General features: G+C 43.2%; 1 protein-coding gene across 2 annotated transcripts in view; it reads left to right on the forward strand.

Annotated features, from left to right (window-relative positions):
- srrm3 (serine/arginine repetitive matrix 3) overlaps positions 1 to 15685 on the forward strand; it is a 69320-nt gene that overhangs the window by 21320 nt on the left and 32315 nt on the right. For both annotated transcript variants that reach the window (XM_070982279.1, XM_070982280.1), the window contains exon 2: positions 11471 to 11775. In XM_070982279.1, coding sequence (XP_070838380.1) covers positions 11483 to 11775 — 293 coding nt within the window. In that variant the 5' untranslated portion in view covers positions 11471 to 11482. The remainder of the gene's footprint in view (positions 1 to 11470; positions 11776 to 15685) is intronic.

Genomic DNA, 15685 nt, shown 5'->3' on the forward strand with positions numbered 1-15685 from the left:
ATCTCTGACAGTCATTGGTTGATTTTAAAAGGCATTGTTTAATTGCCCCTGTCAGTACAATTCCAACGATACAGCAAAGAGCAATAGATCTTCGGTTCGAAAAGAGTGTTCTTACTCTCCCTTTCATCCACTTTTTTTCTCATAAACTGGCATTTTCTTTTTCTCCTTTTTCCATCTAATTGCTCCATCTTGGTAGGAACCGCCGACAACCCATCTTTTCTTTTCGTTCATCACTCTCATCTGTGGTCTTTGTCTCATTTAGCACACACCATTCTATCCTCTCTTTTCTTTATCTGCCGCAGTCTGGTGGACCGTCGTAATACAGTATGTCGAGCTTGTTCGACTTTGTATCTATAGCCAGTAGGTCTACTGATCCTCAGCCAGCGTGGCCCTGACCTGTCTAATACCCACTTTTATCTCCCTCCTTCTCCCCTTTTTTTGTGTTAAGCTGTCCTTACATGAAAGTTGGAAGAGAATACCGTATCTGATTTGCATGCAGGCTCATGGCTCGATAGCCCTCAGCTGACAGCTGTGAATGCCATGACTCAGAGGACAAGCCAACACACTCATGCCTCTTATGAAGTCTGATTCACCCACTGAAGGGGGCGGCAGCGGCCATCGGGGATCTGTGTGCGCCTGTAATGAGATGAATGGCATTTCAGTAATTACTGGATTGCAGGATTAAATTGTGCACGTTGATTTAAGCATGATGTTTCCATTGTCATGATAAGAGAAAAGATTGTTGCATGAATGTACCTTGAAACAGAAAAAAAATGCTTCATTGCCCTTTCTTCTCACTTACTCAAGTCGATGCTATATTGTTTTTTTCAACTACTCTGCTTTCTTTCCTGTTGTTTGCCTTGAGGGAAGAATTTTTTTAAAGCTTCTTACGAAAGCCACCTTGAGTACCATAAAATGTCTGAAAGGAAAATAATTTGATTTGCAGGTGTACTGCTTTGCAGACACCACTGCTTAGTATTCATTAGTTTACTACCATAGCAACCAGTGCACAGAAATGTATTTCCAAGCATTAGAAAATAAAGAGCAGTGTCCACAAAGCCTAATTGTGGCTATTATTAGAACTTTCAATATGAGTAGAGTGATAAAGGATGGAGATGCTGTCACCAGATATTGTCCACGCCTTTAATCACTCTGTTACATCAAGAGAGTGCTGGATTCACAAACTGCTGAAACTGGACGAAAATGGAGATATTTTCTTTCCTTGTAAAATTTACCAACAGTGGTAGTCAGCAAAGCACTTTTTCAGCATGTTCACAGACTGTTGATAAATGGTGTGTAGTTGCCCTTGTCTAACCTAAAATCCATCACCACTTTTTCTGTCTTCTGCCTCCCACTATTTTAAGGCCTTTGCTGCGGAGCACTGCTCATACAGGGGGGTTCATTGTCCATTATAAGTCCTACTGTATGACTAAGAGGACAGTACAACCTGTGAATCTAATGTACTACTGTATGTATTATATTCAGGGTCTATTGGAGGGCTGATATGAAGGCTATTAAACAAACTATCTAATTACACTGTAGTAGGTATATACCTCCTGTCATAAATCTATGTTTAGCTTTGATCAACAACAAACCTTGGACATTAAACACTGAGGTTACACCAGATGTTGCAGTTCGGGTTCAAACATGCATAGAATGTCTAATCAAAATTCAGCCTTATTTACTTTGCCACAGCTGGCTGTGACCACACTGTACACATCAGCCTAGAAACGTCAACAGAATCGCTGGATATTTATAGTTGTTTTGATGAATTTTCCAATATGGTAATGCGTGATGTTGGCTGTACACTAGAAAAGCTGAAAATGTATTTACTGGATATTATTAAATCTTGTAAACATGTTAGCGGGAACAAGAATCCATCTAATTAGTCTGTGTGGAGGGTAGTGGTATGTATGGACGTGGCTCACAAGGCTGCAGCTATAAATAAGAATGTAGCATCTTAGTCAACATGCCAGATTTAATAAGGACTGAATGCATTGTTGGCCACGCTCCATTTGGAGTCATATGCTATCCGCCAGCAGCAGATGCATATTACAGTCTCACTAGTCTGGAAGGAAATGGAGGTGTGGATGTGTCTTTGGACTGGAAACAAGAAGTAAGAGGCAGAAGCCTGGGTCTGAATGCTGCTCTTCCATTTAAAACCTTTAGAAGTGACTGGATATGAGATTCCCCTCAGCTTTCATCTGGGCCTCAGACTTAGAAGGGCTTTACCACTGCCTGAGATCCAACAGCCGTGTTTTTAGCCATGCTTGCAACATAGTTCTGTGGATGTCGGTCAGTCATCCGTCCAACTGTACATCCAGAGATATACAGGAAGTGGAAACCTGCTTGAACATTGACGCTATAGTTGCAGCTCATATTCACTGCTGTTAATAAAGGCTGTTACTTCCTCTGTGATATACTGTACACTGTCATGATTTTGGTGCACAGTAGTCACAACATAAAAGAGAATTGAGAGTCAAGAAACAAAGCTGGAGTGTCCCTTTATGTCCCAGCTTTTGGAAGTTTAGATGTAAAAAGGTTCTTTGAAGCAACAGAGAAGCAAAACCAATAACCAGCCCGGTTTGTTTTGGCCTTGTGCCGTCTTCATCTGTCCTTGCCTCCCTCCTGTGTGTGTGTGTGTGTGTGTGTGTGTGTGTGTGTGTGTGTGTGTGTGTGTGTGTGTGTGTGTGTGTGTGTGTGTGTGTGTGGGATTGTTATATAGTATTATTCACTTAATTAGCTTCAAGGTTGTTCTTTATCTTTGTCTCATGTTATTACATTTTCCAAAACAAAAGAAAAGCTGTTAAGTCGTAGAACATTGTGAGCAGAGGATGAAATTTAGCTGATTATAACTATATAATTCTGCTGAATACAAACTATGTTTATTCAAGCAACAAATGACCTGATGATGATCAGGTCATCGTACTGATCACTACCGCTCCAACTGCTAACTTTGCACTGATAAATTAGAAATGTCATGAATCGTTTTCTTTCAATTTTCAGCAATCACTTCGAAACTCGGGTCGGAACATTTGGACTGGAAAAAAAGTGGGTGTTAGCTGGTAGGGAACTAATAACAAAATCATTTGGTTCATTCGCTCGGAGCTAAGTGACAGAGAGCCTGAGTCCCCAGTGTAATTAACCAGAGGTTTGAGCAGCCTGCATGATTTTTGCTATGCATAAAGCTGTGTGACAGCAGTCGAGGGCCGCTGGCTGCAGGTGATTACAATCCTGGAAAGGTGTAGGCAGCAAACCTGTATTTAGAATCAGCCTTTTGGCTGCTGTGAGCAAAACAATTCCTCTGTAAACTCCTAACAAGTTTTATCCCTTTGGGAAATGAAAAGGGGCATTGTCTGAAAGTTTGAGAGAGTTTGTTGTTGTTGTTGTTTTGCTTTGATTGGTAGAAGGTGTTTGTTACATGGGATGAAAGTGGGTGCTGCGTTTGGCTGAAGTGAAGGTTATTTTGTGCAGAAGTCTTAGAGGCATGCGCCTGCAGTCCAGGGGAGAATTTAGTCAGGGAATGAATGTCTGCCGGTAACTGACAGGCATCACTTTGTATCAGGAAGCTGATCGCTCTGCGCTCCAGAGTGCTGTGTCAATTAAAGAGCAGCAGCGCAGGCAGGTGGAAAAGAGGACAGCCTCGTTTCTGTGCTGCAGCGGTCTGGAGATTGGCTTCAGATTGCTGCAGGCACTGACTCTATTCAGCCAACTCTCTCTTTGACTGGCTCAATCACCCATACGCAGCAGGCAGGTAGATAAGAGAGAGATTCCATCCATAGCAATGCCATGTCTTCTGATGTGTTCAAAGCATACAGTGTTAAAACATGATGAAACAGGTGGAGTACAGTGGAATGTTGTGACAACTGGAATCTGACACACAAAGGCCACCTGTCGTGAAAATGCATTTGTGCATGTGTTTCTTGAACCCTGTGTACATTCCTCTGTAAAATTCACAGTTCGTGGTGTAACCCTGAGCACTCCTCAGTGACCCTTTGAGGAGGAACCTCTGCCACTTTTAAGTAGCCCTTTACCCAGAGCACTTGGGCTGTACTAACTTTTTAAATTAGATTTTTCTTTGAAGCTGACTGTGCAACCGATTTCGTAAGTTACAAGTGCTCCAGCAGGATTCGCCCTTTGAGGAACCTGTATTAAAACTTCCCCCTTCTTTCTGAGCCAGAAGTTGCCTTCAGTTTCGATCATTATCGTACAAGTTGGTGATAATTTTATGGAAATGTTTATGGATGAATAATCGTAGCAGATGGCTTTTATGGAGTTATGGGTTTAATCAGGATAATAGTTCAAAAAGAGGAAGATATATGAAATGAAAATAATGATATTGGGAAATCAGCCACATCAGCCACTGACTGCATGCACAGAGGCACTTGTTTATATGGTGAGGAGCTAATTCCAGATGGCTCTCTGACATGCCCAGCGTGACAAAGAGACGGGGAGGGAGAGAGGGCACCGTCGAGGAAATGGCTCTTATCTCTATCCTTGAAAGAAGATGATGATTTTTTTTTCACCTTAATTTCCACCGTTCAATTTCTGCTGCCCTCTAAGGAAGATGAGTCACGAAGCGTTTGACTGAAGTTTTGCAAACATCATTTCATCCCTCTGGGATTAACTTGCATCTCAGAAAGAAAGAGGATCATTTATTGCCTCATTCTCAAAATGCAATAAGACAACAAACTGAGCCGGGACGTACAGTATTTTGTTGCAGCTCGATTTTCAGTTCACTCTCAGAAGCTCTCTGTGGCGGTATCAGAAAAACTGCTTCGTTGGCTAAAAGAACAATAAAGCTGATAGTAGTGGAACAAAGGACAAAGCAGTTGATGAAACCCCAAATGCAACTTCCGATGTATCTGCTGAGGAAGCAAAGACACACAATAAAGGCTGAATCCATTAATACACTCAATGGACTATACTGAAATGATATCTCAAAGAAATCATGAGCTTTATCCCCATACTTGTTTTTGAGAGGTAAAGTCAGACTGCACTTTTAATGAGATCTGCTCTCTGACATTCAGGTGTGTTGTGGTGTACCGACAGGCAGGGACTGAGTCAGACTTGGGCCCATCTCTCCCCTGCCTATGACCCCACTAATCCCATCAGAAGCAGTCCTATGTTAATCATTTCTCCCCTGAGACACTTCACATTGGCACCACCGAAGAGTTCATGAGTTTCAGCAGACTGAATGCAGTTGTGCCATGAGCCAGCTGGAGCAAATGTAAACCTGCTGACAAAAAAAATACAGTTTGATCCCTGAGGAGCAAGGCAGGGCAAAGCGTTCAAAGCCCTGTTCTGAGGTCAAGCGTGTATGCCTCCGGCTTGTCAGCCTACAGCTGAACTGTGTGCCAGGACGAGCCCAGATGTCACCTTAGAGACAGCATCTCCGTCTTCCTCTGAGGTGACTTGCAGAATTCTCTCTGTGGTGAAAATAGGACAGGGGTGGTTTATTTCTGTCACTCGCTCTCTGAGGTTGCCAAGAATGTTTCTCCACCAAAGGCCAAAATATCCCAGCCGTCTTCTCGCCTCACTCTGTGTCTGGCTGTCATTAGTTCACAGTGTGTTGATGTTTACCTTTTTTTTTTATCAGCCTGTTTGTGTCGTCTACTTAACTCCAAATTATGCATGAAGTGGCTCTAGTAGCTCTGCACATGAAGTTTTTGCAGAGCTCTGCATCAGAGTGAAGAGGTGTTTGCAGTCCTAAATACTACCGCTGGAATTCTTCAGCACAGCAGCATCAACCAGGCTCCAGGCTCTTATTCCCTCCTCTGCTCTGGCCCCCTCTTTCTCCCTGATATAGTAGAAATCTCTCTCAACTGCAGTTGAAGCAGCACTCTTGTTTCACTCTGTGCTGCCGCTCCCAAAGCACCAACAGGAAAGTAAGTGAAGCACTTAACAGAAACTACTCATACTCCGTCTAACCCCACATCTCTTTAATAAAGTCAGCGGGATGATGGGCTGTGCCTGGGCATGAATTTACTAAATCAGAGCAGCTGCTGATTGAAAATGTGCCAGCGTCTCAACTGAAGTCTGCCTCTCTTGTAGTGTTTAGTATGGCCTTATTGTGATGTGCACCGGCACAGGTGGTGGCGCTTTGGTAAACAGCAGTGAATAAGAAATTACATGCGTCACAACTTTTGATCCCCTGTTTAAACTTCAAACAAGACCACTGTGCATTATCCTTTCTATTACCATTCCTCACACCTCCGCTGCTCATTTTGTATGCACCTTACGTCCAACTACAATTTAAAAAAAAAAAAAAACAGAGAGAGAGAATGAAAAAGTTTAGGCTGCTTGTTTCCCGGCACCCAGCAGCAGTCCAACGTGCCTGGAATGAAGACACCTGACCTTGGGTGAGCTAAACACATCCTCTGGGTGCCAAAGTGCTAAAAACAAAACACAAGCTTCCAGCCAAGGGGCAGATTATTTTGGAAGAAAGGTGTGATAGAAAGCAGGAGGGAGAGGGAGAGAAAGAGAGAGGGGGAACTTTAGTGAATGCTGTGAAGAGATACACTCAGGTCTTACCACGACATGTGTACACAAGTACATCCAGACGACCTACCTACTCACAATTTTCCTTTCTTTTCTTTTTTAGAGATAGCCACCTGGGATGATTTTTTCAGCTTCCCTCTTCCAGTCTCAGTTAAGGTCAGGCCCCCTGTTACTACCACCCTGCAATCATGGTTGAGGCACAGCCACCACTGAGCAGGATACAATCACAGAAGCCTTTGTGCACAACACAGAGTGACCTACAGCTATGAGAGACGGATGAAGGGTTAGACAGAGAGAGAGAGAGCTTTAAGAGAGGAAAGTGGCTCCGATGAGACCAGTCTCACCTCTCCGCTTTTCTCTCGTGACTGTAGCATGAGACATGGAACCCACTTAAACAAGCCCAAGATTTTCTAAGATACTAAGTATATAGAAGCATGCTGTTCGCTTTGCATATTCTTCCTCTCTGACTGCATGATTAGTTGCCTCAACCTATCAACAGACTTCGATTAGGCATCAGAAGATGAAGATGATGGATGTGATATGATGGAACAAAAATGATTCCAGCGATCACACTGGATGCTTGCAGTGGCCAGCAGTAATAAAGGAGTGCTTAAGAGGCTTTTCTACCTTCCTTATTGATGTTACTCTATGTCATTGTTTTGCGTGATATACAATCAGTATTGGCTGAAAAATATCAAAATTTCCCAATTTACAGTCAAGTGCAGGCTGTGATCAAATACCTAATATTCAATTCTATCTGTAAAGATTTATGGCAGAATGCAAAATGCGTGTACAGAAGCTGTTGACACTCCTAGTAATACGCCCCAGACTGTAGCTGCAGTATTTATATGAACAGGACTAAATGTTACAGATGGCCATACATATGTTCTGTACTGAAAGACCGTGCTGTGTAGATTTACCTTGTAAAAAACTGCTTATATATTCAAATAGAGAAAACATACTGTATAAAGAACAAGCTGCATATTTCCTACCAGTTCTGATTGAGCTAACAAGGAATACCAAATGGTCTTCACTGATACAATTGACTATGATTGTGATGACATGTTTAAGTGTCATGTGTTTATTCTATGCTGCAGTGTTTCATCTAGTAATTGCATTTTAGGCAGTACATTTCATGCCCGCCATTACATTATATGCTTGCTGCAATCAAATGACGAGACGGCTAAGAGTCTGCGTGATGCTGGCGGCGCTGTGAGGCTGCACTTAGGCATAGTGGTGCTTTTAGCTAAAGGCTAACATCAACATCCTAACACGCTCGCATTGGCAAGTTTAACATGCCACAGAATATCAGGTATAATGTTTACAGTGATTACTGTCTTAATTTAGCATGTCACTATGCTAATATGTTCTAATTAACACTAAGCAAAATAGATACCTTTATAATTGTTCCTGAGGAGGGCATTAAATCTATATACTATATATAGTATACTATATACAATATCCAAATTTTACCCAAATTTCCAGAAAATAAAATATTTCTGTCTTCAAATAATTAGGATTTGGGCGCATTGACTTGAGTGCCATTAAACCAATGCAGAGGAAGAGGACACAATTGAGATGACATAATTAATAGAGCACCAGTCCCACTTTAATCAGTGGAAAACCATTTGGAAAACATGATTTAAATATGTAGAATATTTCTGTGTTTCATGTAAATATGTTAAGGTCTCTTTATCGCTGCTTCCAAACGTAATGTCTGTATCAAATGTCAGGGCAATCCATGCAAAAGATGTCAAGATAATTTACGCTGAACCACAAATGTCAATGTTGTTTATGGTAATGCTGGAGACGAACTCAGGGGAATCAGCAGAGTCATTAGGATTCATCCTCTGGGCACTGCGGATATATGCACCAAATTTCATGACAGCCCGTCCAATAGTTGTTGAGATATTTCAGTCCAGACCAAAATGATCGACCAACCAACTGATCACCAGCGTCATCCATAGAGCCAGGCTGGTTAAAGAAATTGTGATGTATTATGAATCGTATTTATGAAAAACAAAAATCATTGACCTGCTTTCTGCTTTCATTGCTCCCAGTCCACAGGCTCCTGAGGTTGTGTAAATTCACTTCTAATTACGCAGGCAGTCATCTGCTATCTATCCATCCAAGAGGCAATCAAATATCCCAACAGAGTGAGGAGCTGCAGAGTGTAGCATCAATGATGTAATTTACTTTTTGTTAATTATATATATTGAGATAAAATCACCCTTGGAAAATAAAATAAAATCGTTCTAATCACACTGTGGCTCAAGTGCAGGCAATCCCCTCTCTTATGTCTAATTAGCCTAATTCAACATTAGATTCGTAATGAGACTCAGACTCTTTTCACTGTGTGGCCACTGTGTGAAAGTTATCCTTAGTAATTGTGTGATCTATATACTGTTTGTATCAGATGAAGGTAGACCTTTGGTAGATGTTTGGAAGGAAACCCTTCAACCTTTAGTGACGACCAGCACCTCATATCCACTATCATGTATTTATTTGATGCTAGGGCCTTGTTTTGTTGTCTATGGTGTGATGTCAGCAGAAGGCAGGCTGCAGTGCTGACACAGCAGAGGCCTCTTCTGCTGCAGCGTCCAATCAAGCAAGTAGCACAGGAAACCACGGGCAAAGATTAGCAACAGACAACAGGAAATGTCTTGTTTCACTTGATGGAGAGGAGAGGTGAGCTAATGGCTCTTTTGTCTAGCAGCAATCAGCGTCTTTGCTCCAAAATAGAATATTGAATGTTCAAGTGCACATTATCTCTGTGATTTGATGTAACTGAGGGTGACATTTAGTGGCTAAACAACTTCACTTAGCATGATGATTAATTACAAACAGTGTTTGTTGGGATGTGACAGTCTTATGTGCCCCCGCAATAATAGCTGAATAGGTTGGCGCCGCCATTAATACAGTGACTCCAGATAACCTTCAGTCCCTGTAGAGAACTCGCACACAATTAACTGTGTGCTCTGCTGCCTTATCAGCTCACTGACAACTCTCCCTTTCTGCTCTGATTTTTTTCATTACACAATTAAATGATTTTGTTGTCTTAACTTGACTGAGAACAGACCCCCCTCCCCCCCTCCCCTGCAAGGAACAAAAGGAATGACTGTGGAATGATGCATGAGTATGGTGAGATGGCTCGATATTTACAGCGTGGTTTAACTCAGACTGAAGCTCGGCCCCTCTGCTTTCGACTCCCACATCTGGTCCTGCAGATTTTCATATGATATCTTCATCTCATCTAAAGTCATTACTGCTGAATTTCATGCAGCTTCTTATGATTGGTCGGTTTCAATGCTGAAAATTATGGAGTTTGTTACAAGGAATGACATGATGTCCAGTGATGGGATTGGCGATGGTCCTCCACTCTGGCTGAAAGATCCAGACCTGAGCAGTCAATTAGTAGAAAACAAGGTCATATCCGCTGACTTGCCTCCAATCTCACACAGAGATCCTTCGTGTCTCTCCTGTCTATCTGAATGACTCGGGAGCGCTTTTCTCCCCACAATCTTCTCTAGAATTGTCTTGTGATGAGCGTGTACGGATGACAGATTGCTGTCATGGAATATCAAGTGCTGATTTACTGTATAATACATTCAGCGATGTTGCCTCCTGCTGTCCTGCCACCTGTTCTACCAGCCGAGAGCCGTGTCGCCACGCACAAATCCACGGCTCGTTTACCAGCAAGCAGCACTTCAAAAACAAGCACATCCCCATTAACCAGACAAAGACTCCAAGAACCCGCTACAATAGAGAGGACTGCCTGCCTATGCGGCAGCTCAAATACAATGATTTGATGAAATAAGTCGGAAAAAGATACAACTGTAGTTGTGGAGGTTTGTCCACCCAGCCTCAGTGTCATCCTGACTCCGTTTCTCTATGTGTGACAGTGATGAAGTGCCTCAACTGGGCTGTTTTGGCTCCTCTGTGAAAAATGAAGCTATTAGCCGTACAGGGAGAGGACCAGCGCTGGGCTGCCGAGGCTCGTGGGCACGTGAAGACCTGCATGTTCTACACTGGCCTCAACAGGACAATCCATCTTAATCAGAGCTCAGTCCATGCAGCACTTGTGCCAGACGATTTTGTATTCACTAAAATGACAAGCACATCATTTCGTCAGTAAACGAGCCAGAAACAGAAAGGTCAAGCAAGTCAAAAAACAAAGGATGCATTTAGTGTTGCAACAATAAAATCTGTCATTAACTTATATTAAGGACACATCAGTACTTCCCACATTCTTCCCTGTCACCTGTACCTGGAGACGTCTCCAGTCTCTGTGTCCTTAAGATACTTGGTGTCTTCCATTGTCATCCTCCTTTAGCACTCATGCTGCATGTATAGTATATGACCTTTTTTCAGCTTCAATTTGAAGCTCTAGGCGGTACTGGGCTGTTGATTCACAGAGCAGAAGTTTCTGTCAGCACTGTCACTGGCAATGAATGTCTACATGTACTCAAGATCCAAAGTGTGCGTCTGTGCATGAGTGTACAGTACGTTGATGTGTATGAATGTTAGTTGCTCGGTTGAGGCAGAAATGCTGCAGCCTGCCCAGAGGTATTAACGTCTCCGCTCACCTTTTATAGTGTGTATTGTCAAGTCTCTGAACGCTTGTGGCTTATTGTCCTTCCAGATATGTTGATGTAGAGACAGAATTTGCGTGTCTGTCATTTGGCAGGTTTGTAGTTGTCAAAGAGGAACTCAGTGACCATAAAGGGCCTTCAGGGAGCTCTACACTGTCTGCAAATGATCATATTTTAATGAGTGTACGCCATGTGTGTAAGAATTATTCACTCTCATCACCATCAACAATGCATAGAATTCAGTAATTAATCATCCCAAATGAGGGTTCTTGGAAAGGTTTGACATTAAATGATTTACATGAAATGAGCCTGTCTAAGAAGATAAACTCCACTGGTCTACCACTAACAATTTCTCTCCGTCATCTGTGTCTCCACAGAGTTCAGTAATCATGTATGATGCGGCAAGGGTGCCATCTCCTAAGGATGGTGCAAACGGGATGGCCCAGCCCATGGTACCCGGAGCAGGAGCAGGAACAGCTGCAGGATCAGGAGGGCCGATGCCGACCGCAGCCCTGCAAGCTAAAGCTGAGGAGGGACAGCCAGGTACAGAGGAGGAGGGAGAGGAGCCCAAAGCAGAGCCTGTCCTGGTGAAAAAGCCCCACAGAGAGATTCTGGACCATGAGAGGAAGAGGAGGGTAGAGCTGAAATGCATGGAGCTCCAGGAGATGATGGAGGAACAGGGGTAAGTAGAATCATCGACCACATTACAATGTGCCTCACGCTTAAAGCAGCTATAATCAGTATTTTCAGAAAAATCTAAAGGACGAAAATGTGAAAGGTGTCACACATATTCATGAACCTACATAGAATCCTCAGTTTTCTGGAGCTTTAAAGTGAGTTTTAGCTCATTGTTTGGCTGTGCACTCGACAATGAATTTATTGTTTCGGTTCACTCTCAGAGCTCCTGTGTTGTTGTTTTTACGCCACACAAGGCAGCTACCAGTCCACTCTACACTACCTGCTCAGCACCAGACAGCACTCAGACACAGTCAGTGACTCGCTGGTAAACACTGTGGAGCATTTAACAGCTAAAGAGCCAGATATTTCCCTCAGGAGTTTGCAGACACCAAAAACTGAACTAAGTGAGTGTTGGACTTACATTTTCCAGATAGCCAGCAACAAAACTCCAAATAATGATCATGTAAAAGTCATTTGACTCAAGAATTCTGATGCTTTAATCTGAATTAAGACATCAATCAACTCAAATAAAGTCAGTAAAACAAGACAGTAAATAAAATTCTATTCACTATATCAACATCATGATTTGCTAATTTAACAATTTTTTGTCATATTTTTGGCCTTTTTGGCACAGAAAACTCTTTCACTCTGACAGAAAAAAGTTTTACAATAAGAATAGGTCCATGTTCTTGCATGAAGCCCAGTATGCACTCAAAAACTAAACAGGCGAATAATAAGCACTCCAGCTGCACTGGGTGTGTGATGTCAAGTGACATTACCATTTTCAGTGAAACAGTAGATGTTTATCTTTTCTTAACAATTTGGTTATTGCGGAGCTGTTTGGAGTGCAAGCCATGAAAGCGTTCTCTGTGTAGTGGAGAACTTGACATTGACAGGTATGTACCTGTAGGGGTACTGAGTTCACAAGCTGCAGCAAAACATTACATTCAAAATCTGTTGCCTGCCAAAAGTCATTTTCGTTGTAATATTGGAAAAAACAAGCCCCTGCAGAGGAGTGTAGTAAACATAAGGGGCGGTGGTGCAGAGCAGCTGTGCTTTGTTGATATGGCTGGTTTTAGCACCATGGTATGGAAATGGGGTGGCATCAAGATGAATGCATTATCAGCCATTGTGATAGCTGGCACCATCTATTATGACAGTAAAATTAATAATGTCATTGTTTTCATTCCCTTTAAAAGAAGGGGATCCTTGTTTGAAGATAATTCTGTGGTGGAGGGAATGACGTGAAGCAACTCTGCCAGAAATAAAACTAATGTCGTTATGTGGAAGGATGCTCTGGTCCTGAAGATAACCGTTTCCTGGAACAAGAAATGGTTCAGTATTAAATGAAAGATTCTACTGGGACCATCTTGGCAGAGACCTGGGTGCTTCCTGCTTGGCCAGCAGCCCCATTTAACATAATTGGCAATGTTCACAATCAGCTACCCAGTGAAGGATCATGTCCTTGTCACTGCTCTCGCAGCTCCTGCATGCTGGTTGGGCACCTGTGAAGCAGGGAGGTGGTGAAGAGCCTCACTGCTGTTAAAAAAAAGGACATTGGTGACTATGTGTGTCAGGGTATTCTATTTATTGTCTGAATTCAAGCTTTTGAATAAAATCTGTTCGTGCTCGTGTTGCTTGGTAAAACATGAAAAAGATGTGGTTTGAGCAGGTGGGAGCAACAAATCCTGGTAATCCCCTGAAGCACGATTGCACTGTGTGCTTGCTCATCAATTACACCAATGACACACATTTTAACAATTTATGTCCACATAGAAGAGAACAGCACAAAGACGCAAATAGAGGAGGTGCAATAGAGTACATTCACAAGGTCATGGACCGGGGACATATGTCTTCACAATACAAAATATACAGCAGTTCTCAGGGATAGAAGGAGCTGCATCTCTGCCATACATGACCAATGACAGCAGACACAGCACAGTATTTTGCAAGTATCCCAGGTTGTTGAAGCCCTCTTAGGACCAACCTGTGAGTATGCCCTTGGCTGCCAAATATGAAAACAAGTAGTCGGCCCCTATAAACCAGCCCTGACATGGTATTTTGAAGTGGTTAATGTCTGATGACCTTGGTCATAAAGGATTCCTCTTGGCTAGAGTGTTAAGGTTAGGGCAACATTTTTGGGGACATGACATAGACTTACATTCATTTCCTGGAAACTTACTCCTAACCATAACCACTTCTCGCCTAACCCTAACCCTAATCCTAACATTAACCTCAACCTAACCTGTATTTCCAGGCTTCAAACATGGAGATACATGTAGATTCACACATCTGCAGCAGTCAGTTTTGTTTCACAATCTTGTGTATGTCACAGATGCAATATTACTCATCTGTGACGTTGTTGCTTATTTGCAGCCAGCACTTAAACTTTACATTAGTGGCCTTATCCTCAAGTAATGGTTATTATTGAGGTTGCCATAGAGACAGTCAGTGTAGAGCACAGCATAGTCTGTTTCATTAGCATGATATGTGTCCTCCAGCACAAAGTTAGGAAGGACTCAGTGTGTGCTCATGCCGTGGCCATGAAAATTGCAGTGACTGCAGTCAGCCCTAATCCACAATCTCAAGTCTTCTCTCAGGCTGATCTGCACGCACCCACACACTCACACACACACCCACAGAGAGAGAGAGAGAGAGAGAGAGAGAGAGAGAGAGAGAGAGAGGGACACACACACACACACACACACACACACACACACACACACACACACACACACACACACAACCACAGTTTGCAGGCAAGCAAATTAGTGAGGGGTTGAGTTATTTTTTTTGTGACAGGACTGTTGACTTTTAAATTAAAAAAAAGTCGAGGTTTTTCTTTCTGTTTTCACCTCTTGTTGCCACTGCTGATTGTGCCATTTTAGAGCATGGAGATGAATTAAATCAGTGCTCCTGCGGTGGGGTTTTGAGAAGGTGGAGATGGATTTGACTTCCCTCTTCTCCCTCTTATTTTTCTACCCGTCTCTCCCTCACCGAGTGTGACCAGGCTTGTCAGGCAGCGGGGCCTCATTAAGACTGCAGGGTAATGGTGGAGCTACAACAGACTGATGTGGCTGAATGGAAACTGCCGGACTTTACCAAAAAAAACAATAAAATACAGGGGGTGCATAGCCGCCATCTGTCAAGGTCCACTCATCTTCTAGCTTGGAGTAGTTGCTCGTGGTTTACGTGTGATGAAAAAGAGTCACAGTGTCTAATGGAACTGTGTAGTGGCAGGCAGCAGTTTGGCTAATGATGACAGAATACAAGAAGACCAGACACCCACACTGACCAGCTCTGCTCGCGCGTCAGACTGCACGGGCTCGGCTGGCAGACAGTTGCACTTGAAGGACGGCGACCACTCAGCTGAGTGTTAGCGCTCTGGATGGACTCAAGTCATCTTGTTAAGCTATAATAAAAGGAGAATCTCATTTGCCAGCTTGGCAGCGCACAGCTTCCCATGCCTCTCCAATTTCTAATGTTCCTCTTTAAATGAGAGCGTGTGTGCATGTGTGCAGGATTAAGGGATAGAGTGGGGGATGAAACACAGGGATAGAGAGGGAGAGCAATGCCAGGCATTAGACACAATTAAAATGGTGGCTGGAGTCTGTTTTCATTTGCTGTGGATTTAAGCCAGCGGGCTCAGACTCTACGTCACCCCTGAGTCCCCGTCCTGACTGAGGCCTCAGTGAAGGATTAGGCTGGGGGGCAGGTTGGATGCCTGCCTCCTTCTCTAACTCTGCCAGCATGGCAGACACTCCCCACCTCCCTTTACACCCCCCCCCCCCCCCCCATCCAGCCGTGCCCTTCTCCAGAGATAAAACCAGGATAAATAGTCTGTCGTGAGTGATGGCCTCACCCTGAGAGCCAATTAGATGGGCTCAGCAATTAAAGGAGTCTGTTCATTTAGC

The sequence above is a fragment of the Chaetodon trifascialis genome, chromosome 16, assembly GCF_039877785.1.
Source record: "Chaetodon trifascialis isolate fChaTrf1 chromosome 16, fChaTrf1.hap1, whole genome shotgun sequence".
NCBI lineage: Eukaryota > Metazoa > Chordata > Actinopteri > Chaetodontiformes > Chaetodontidae > Chaetodon > Chaetodon trifascialis.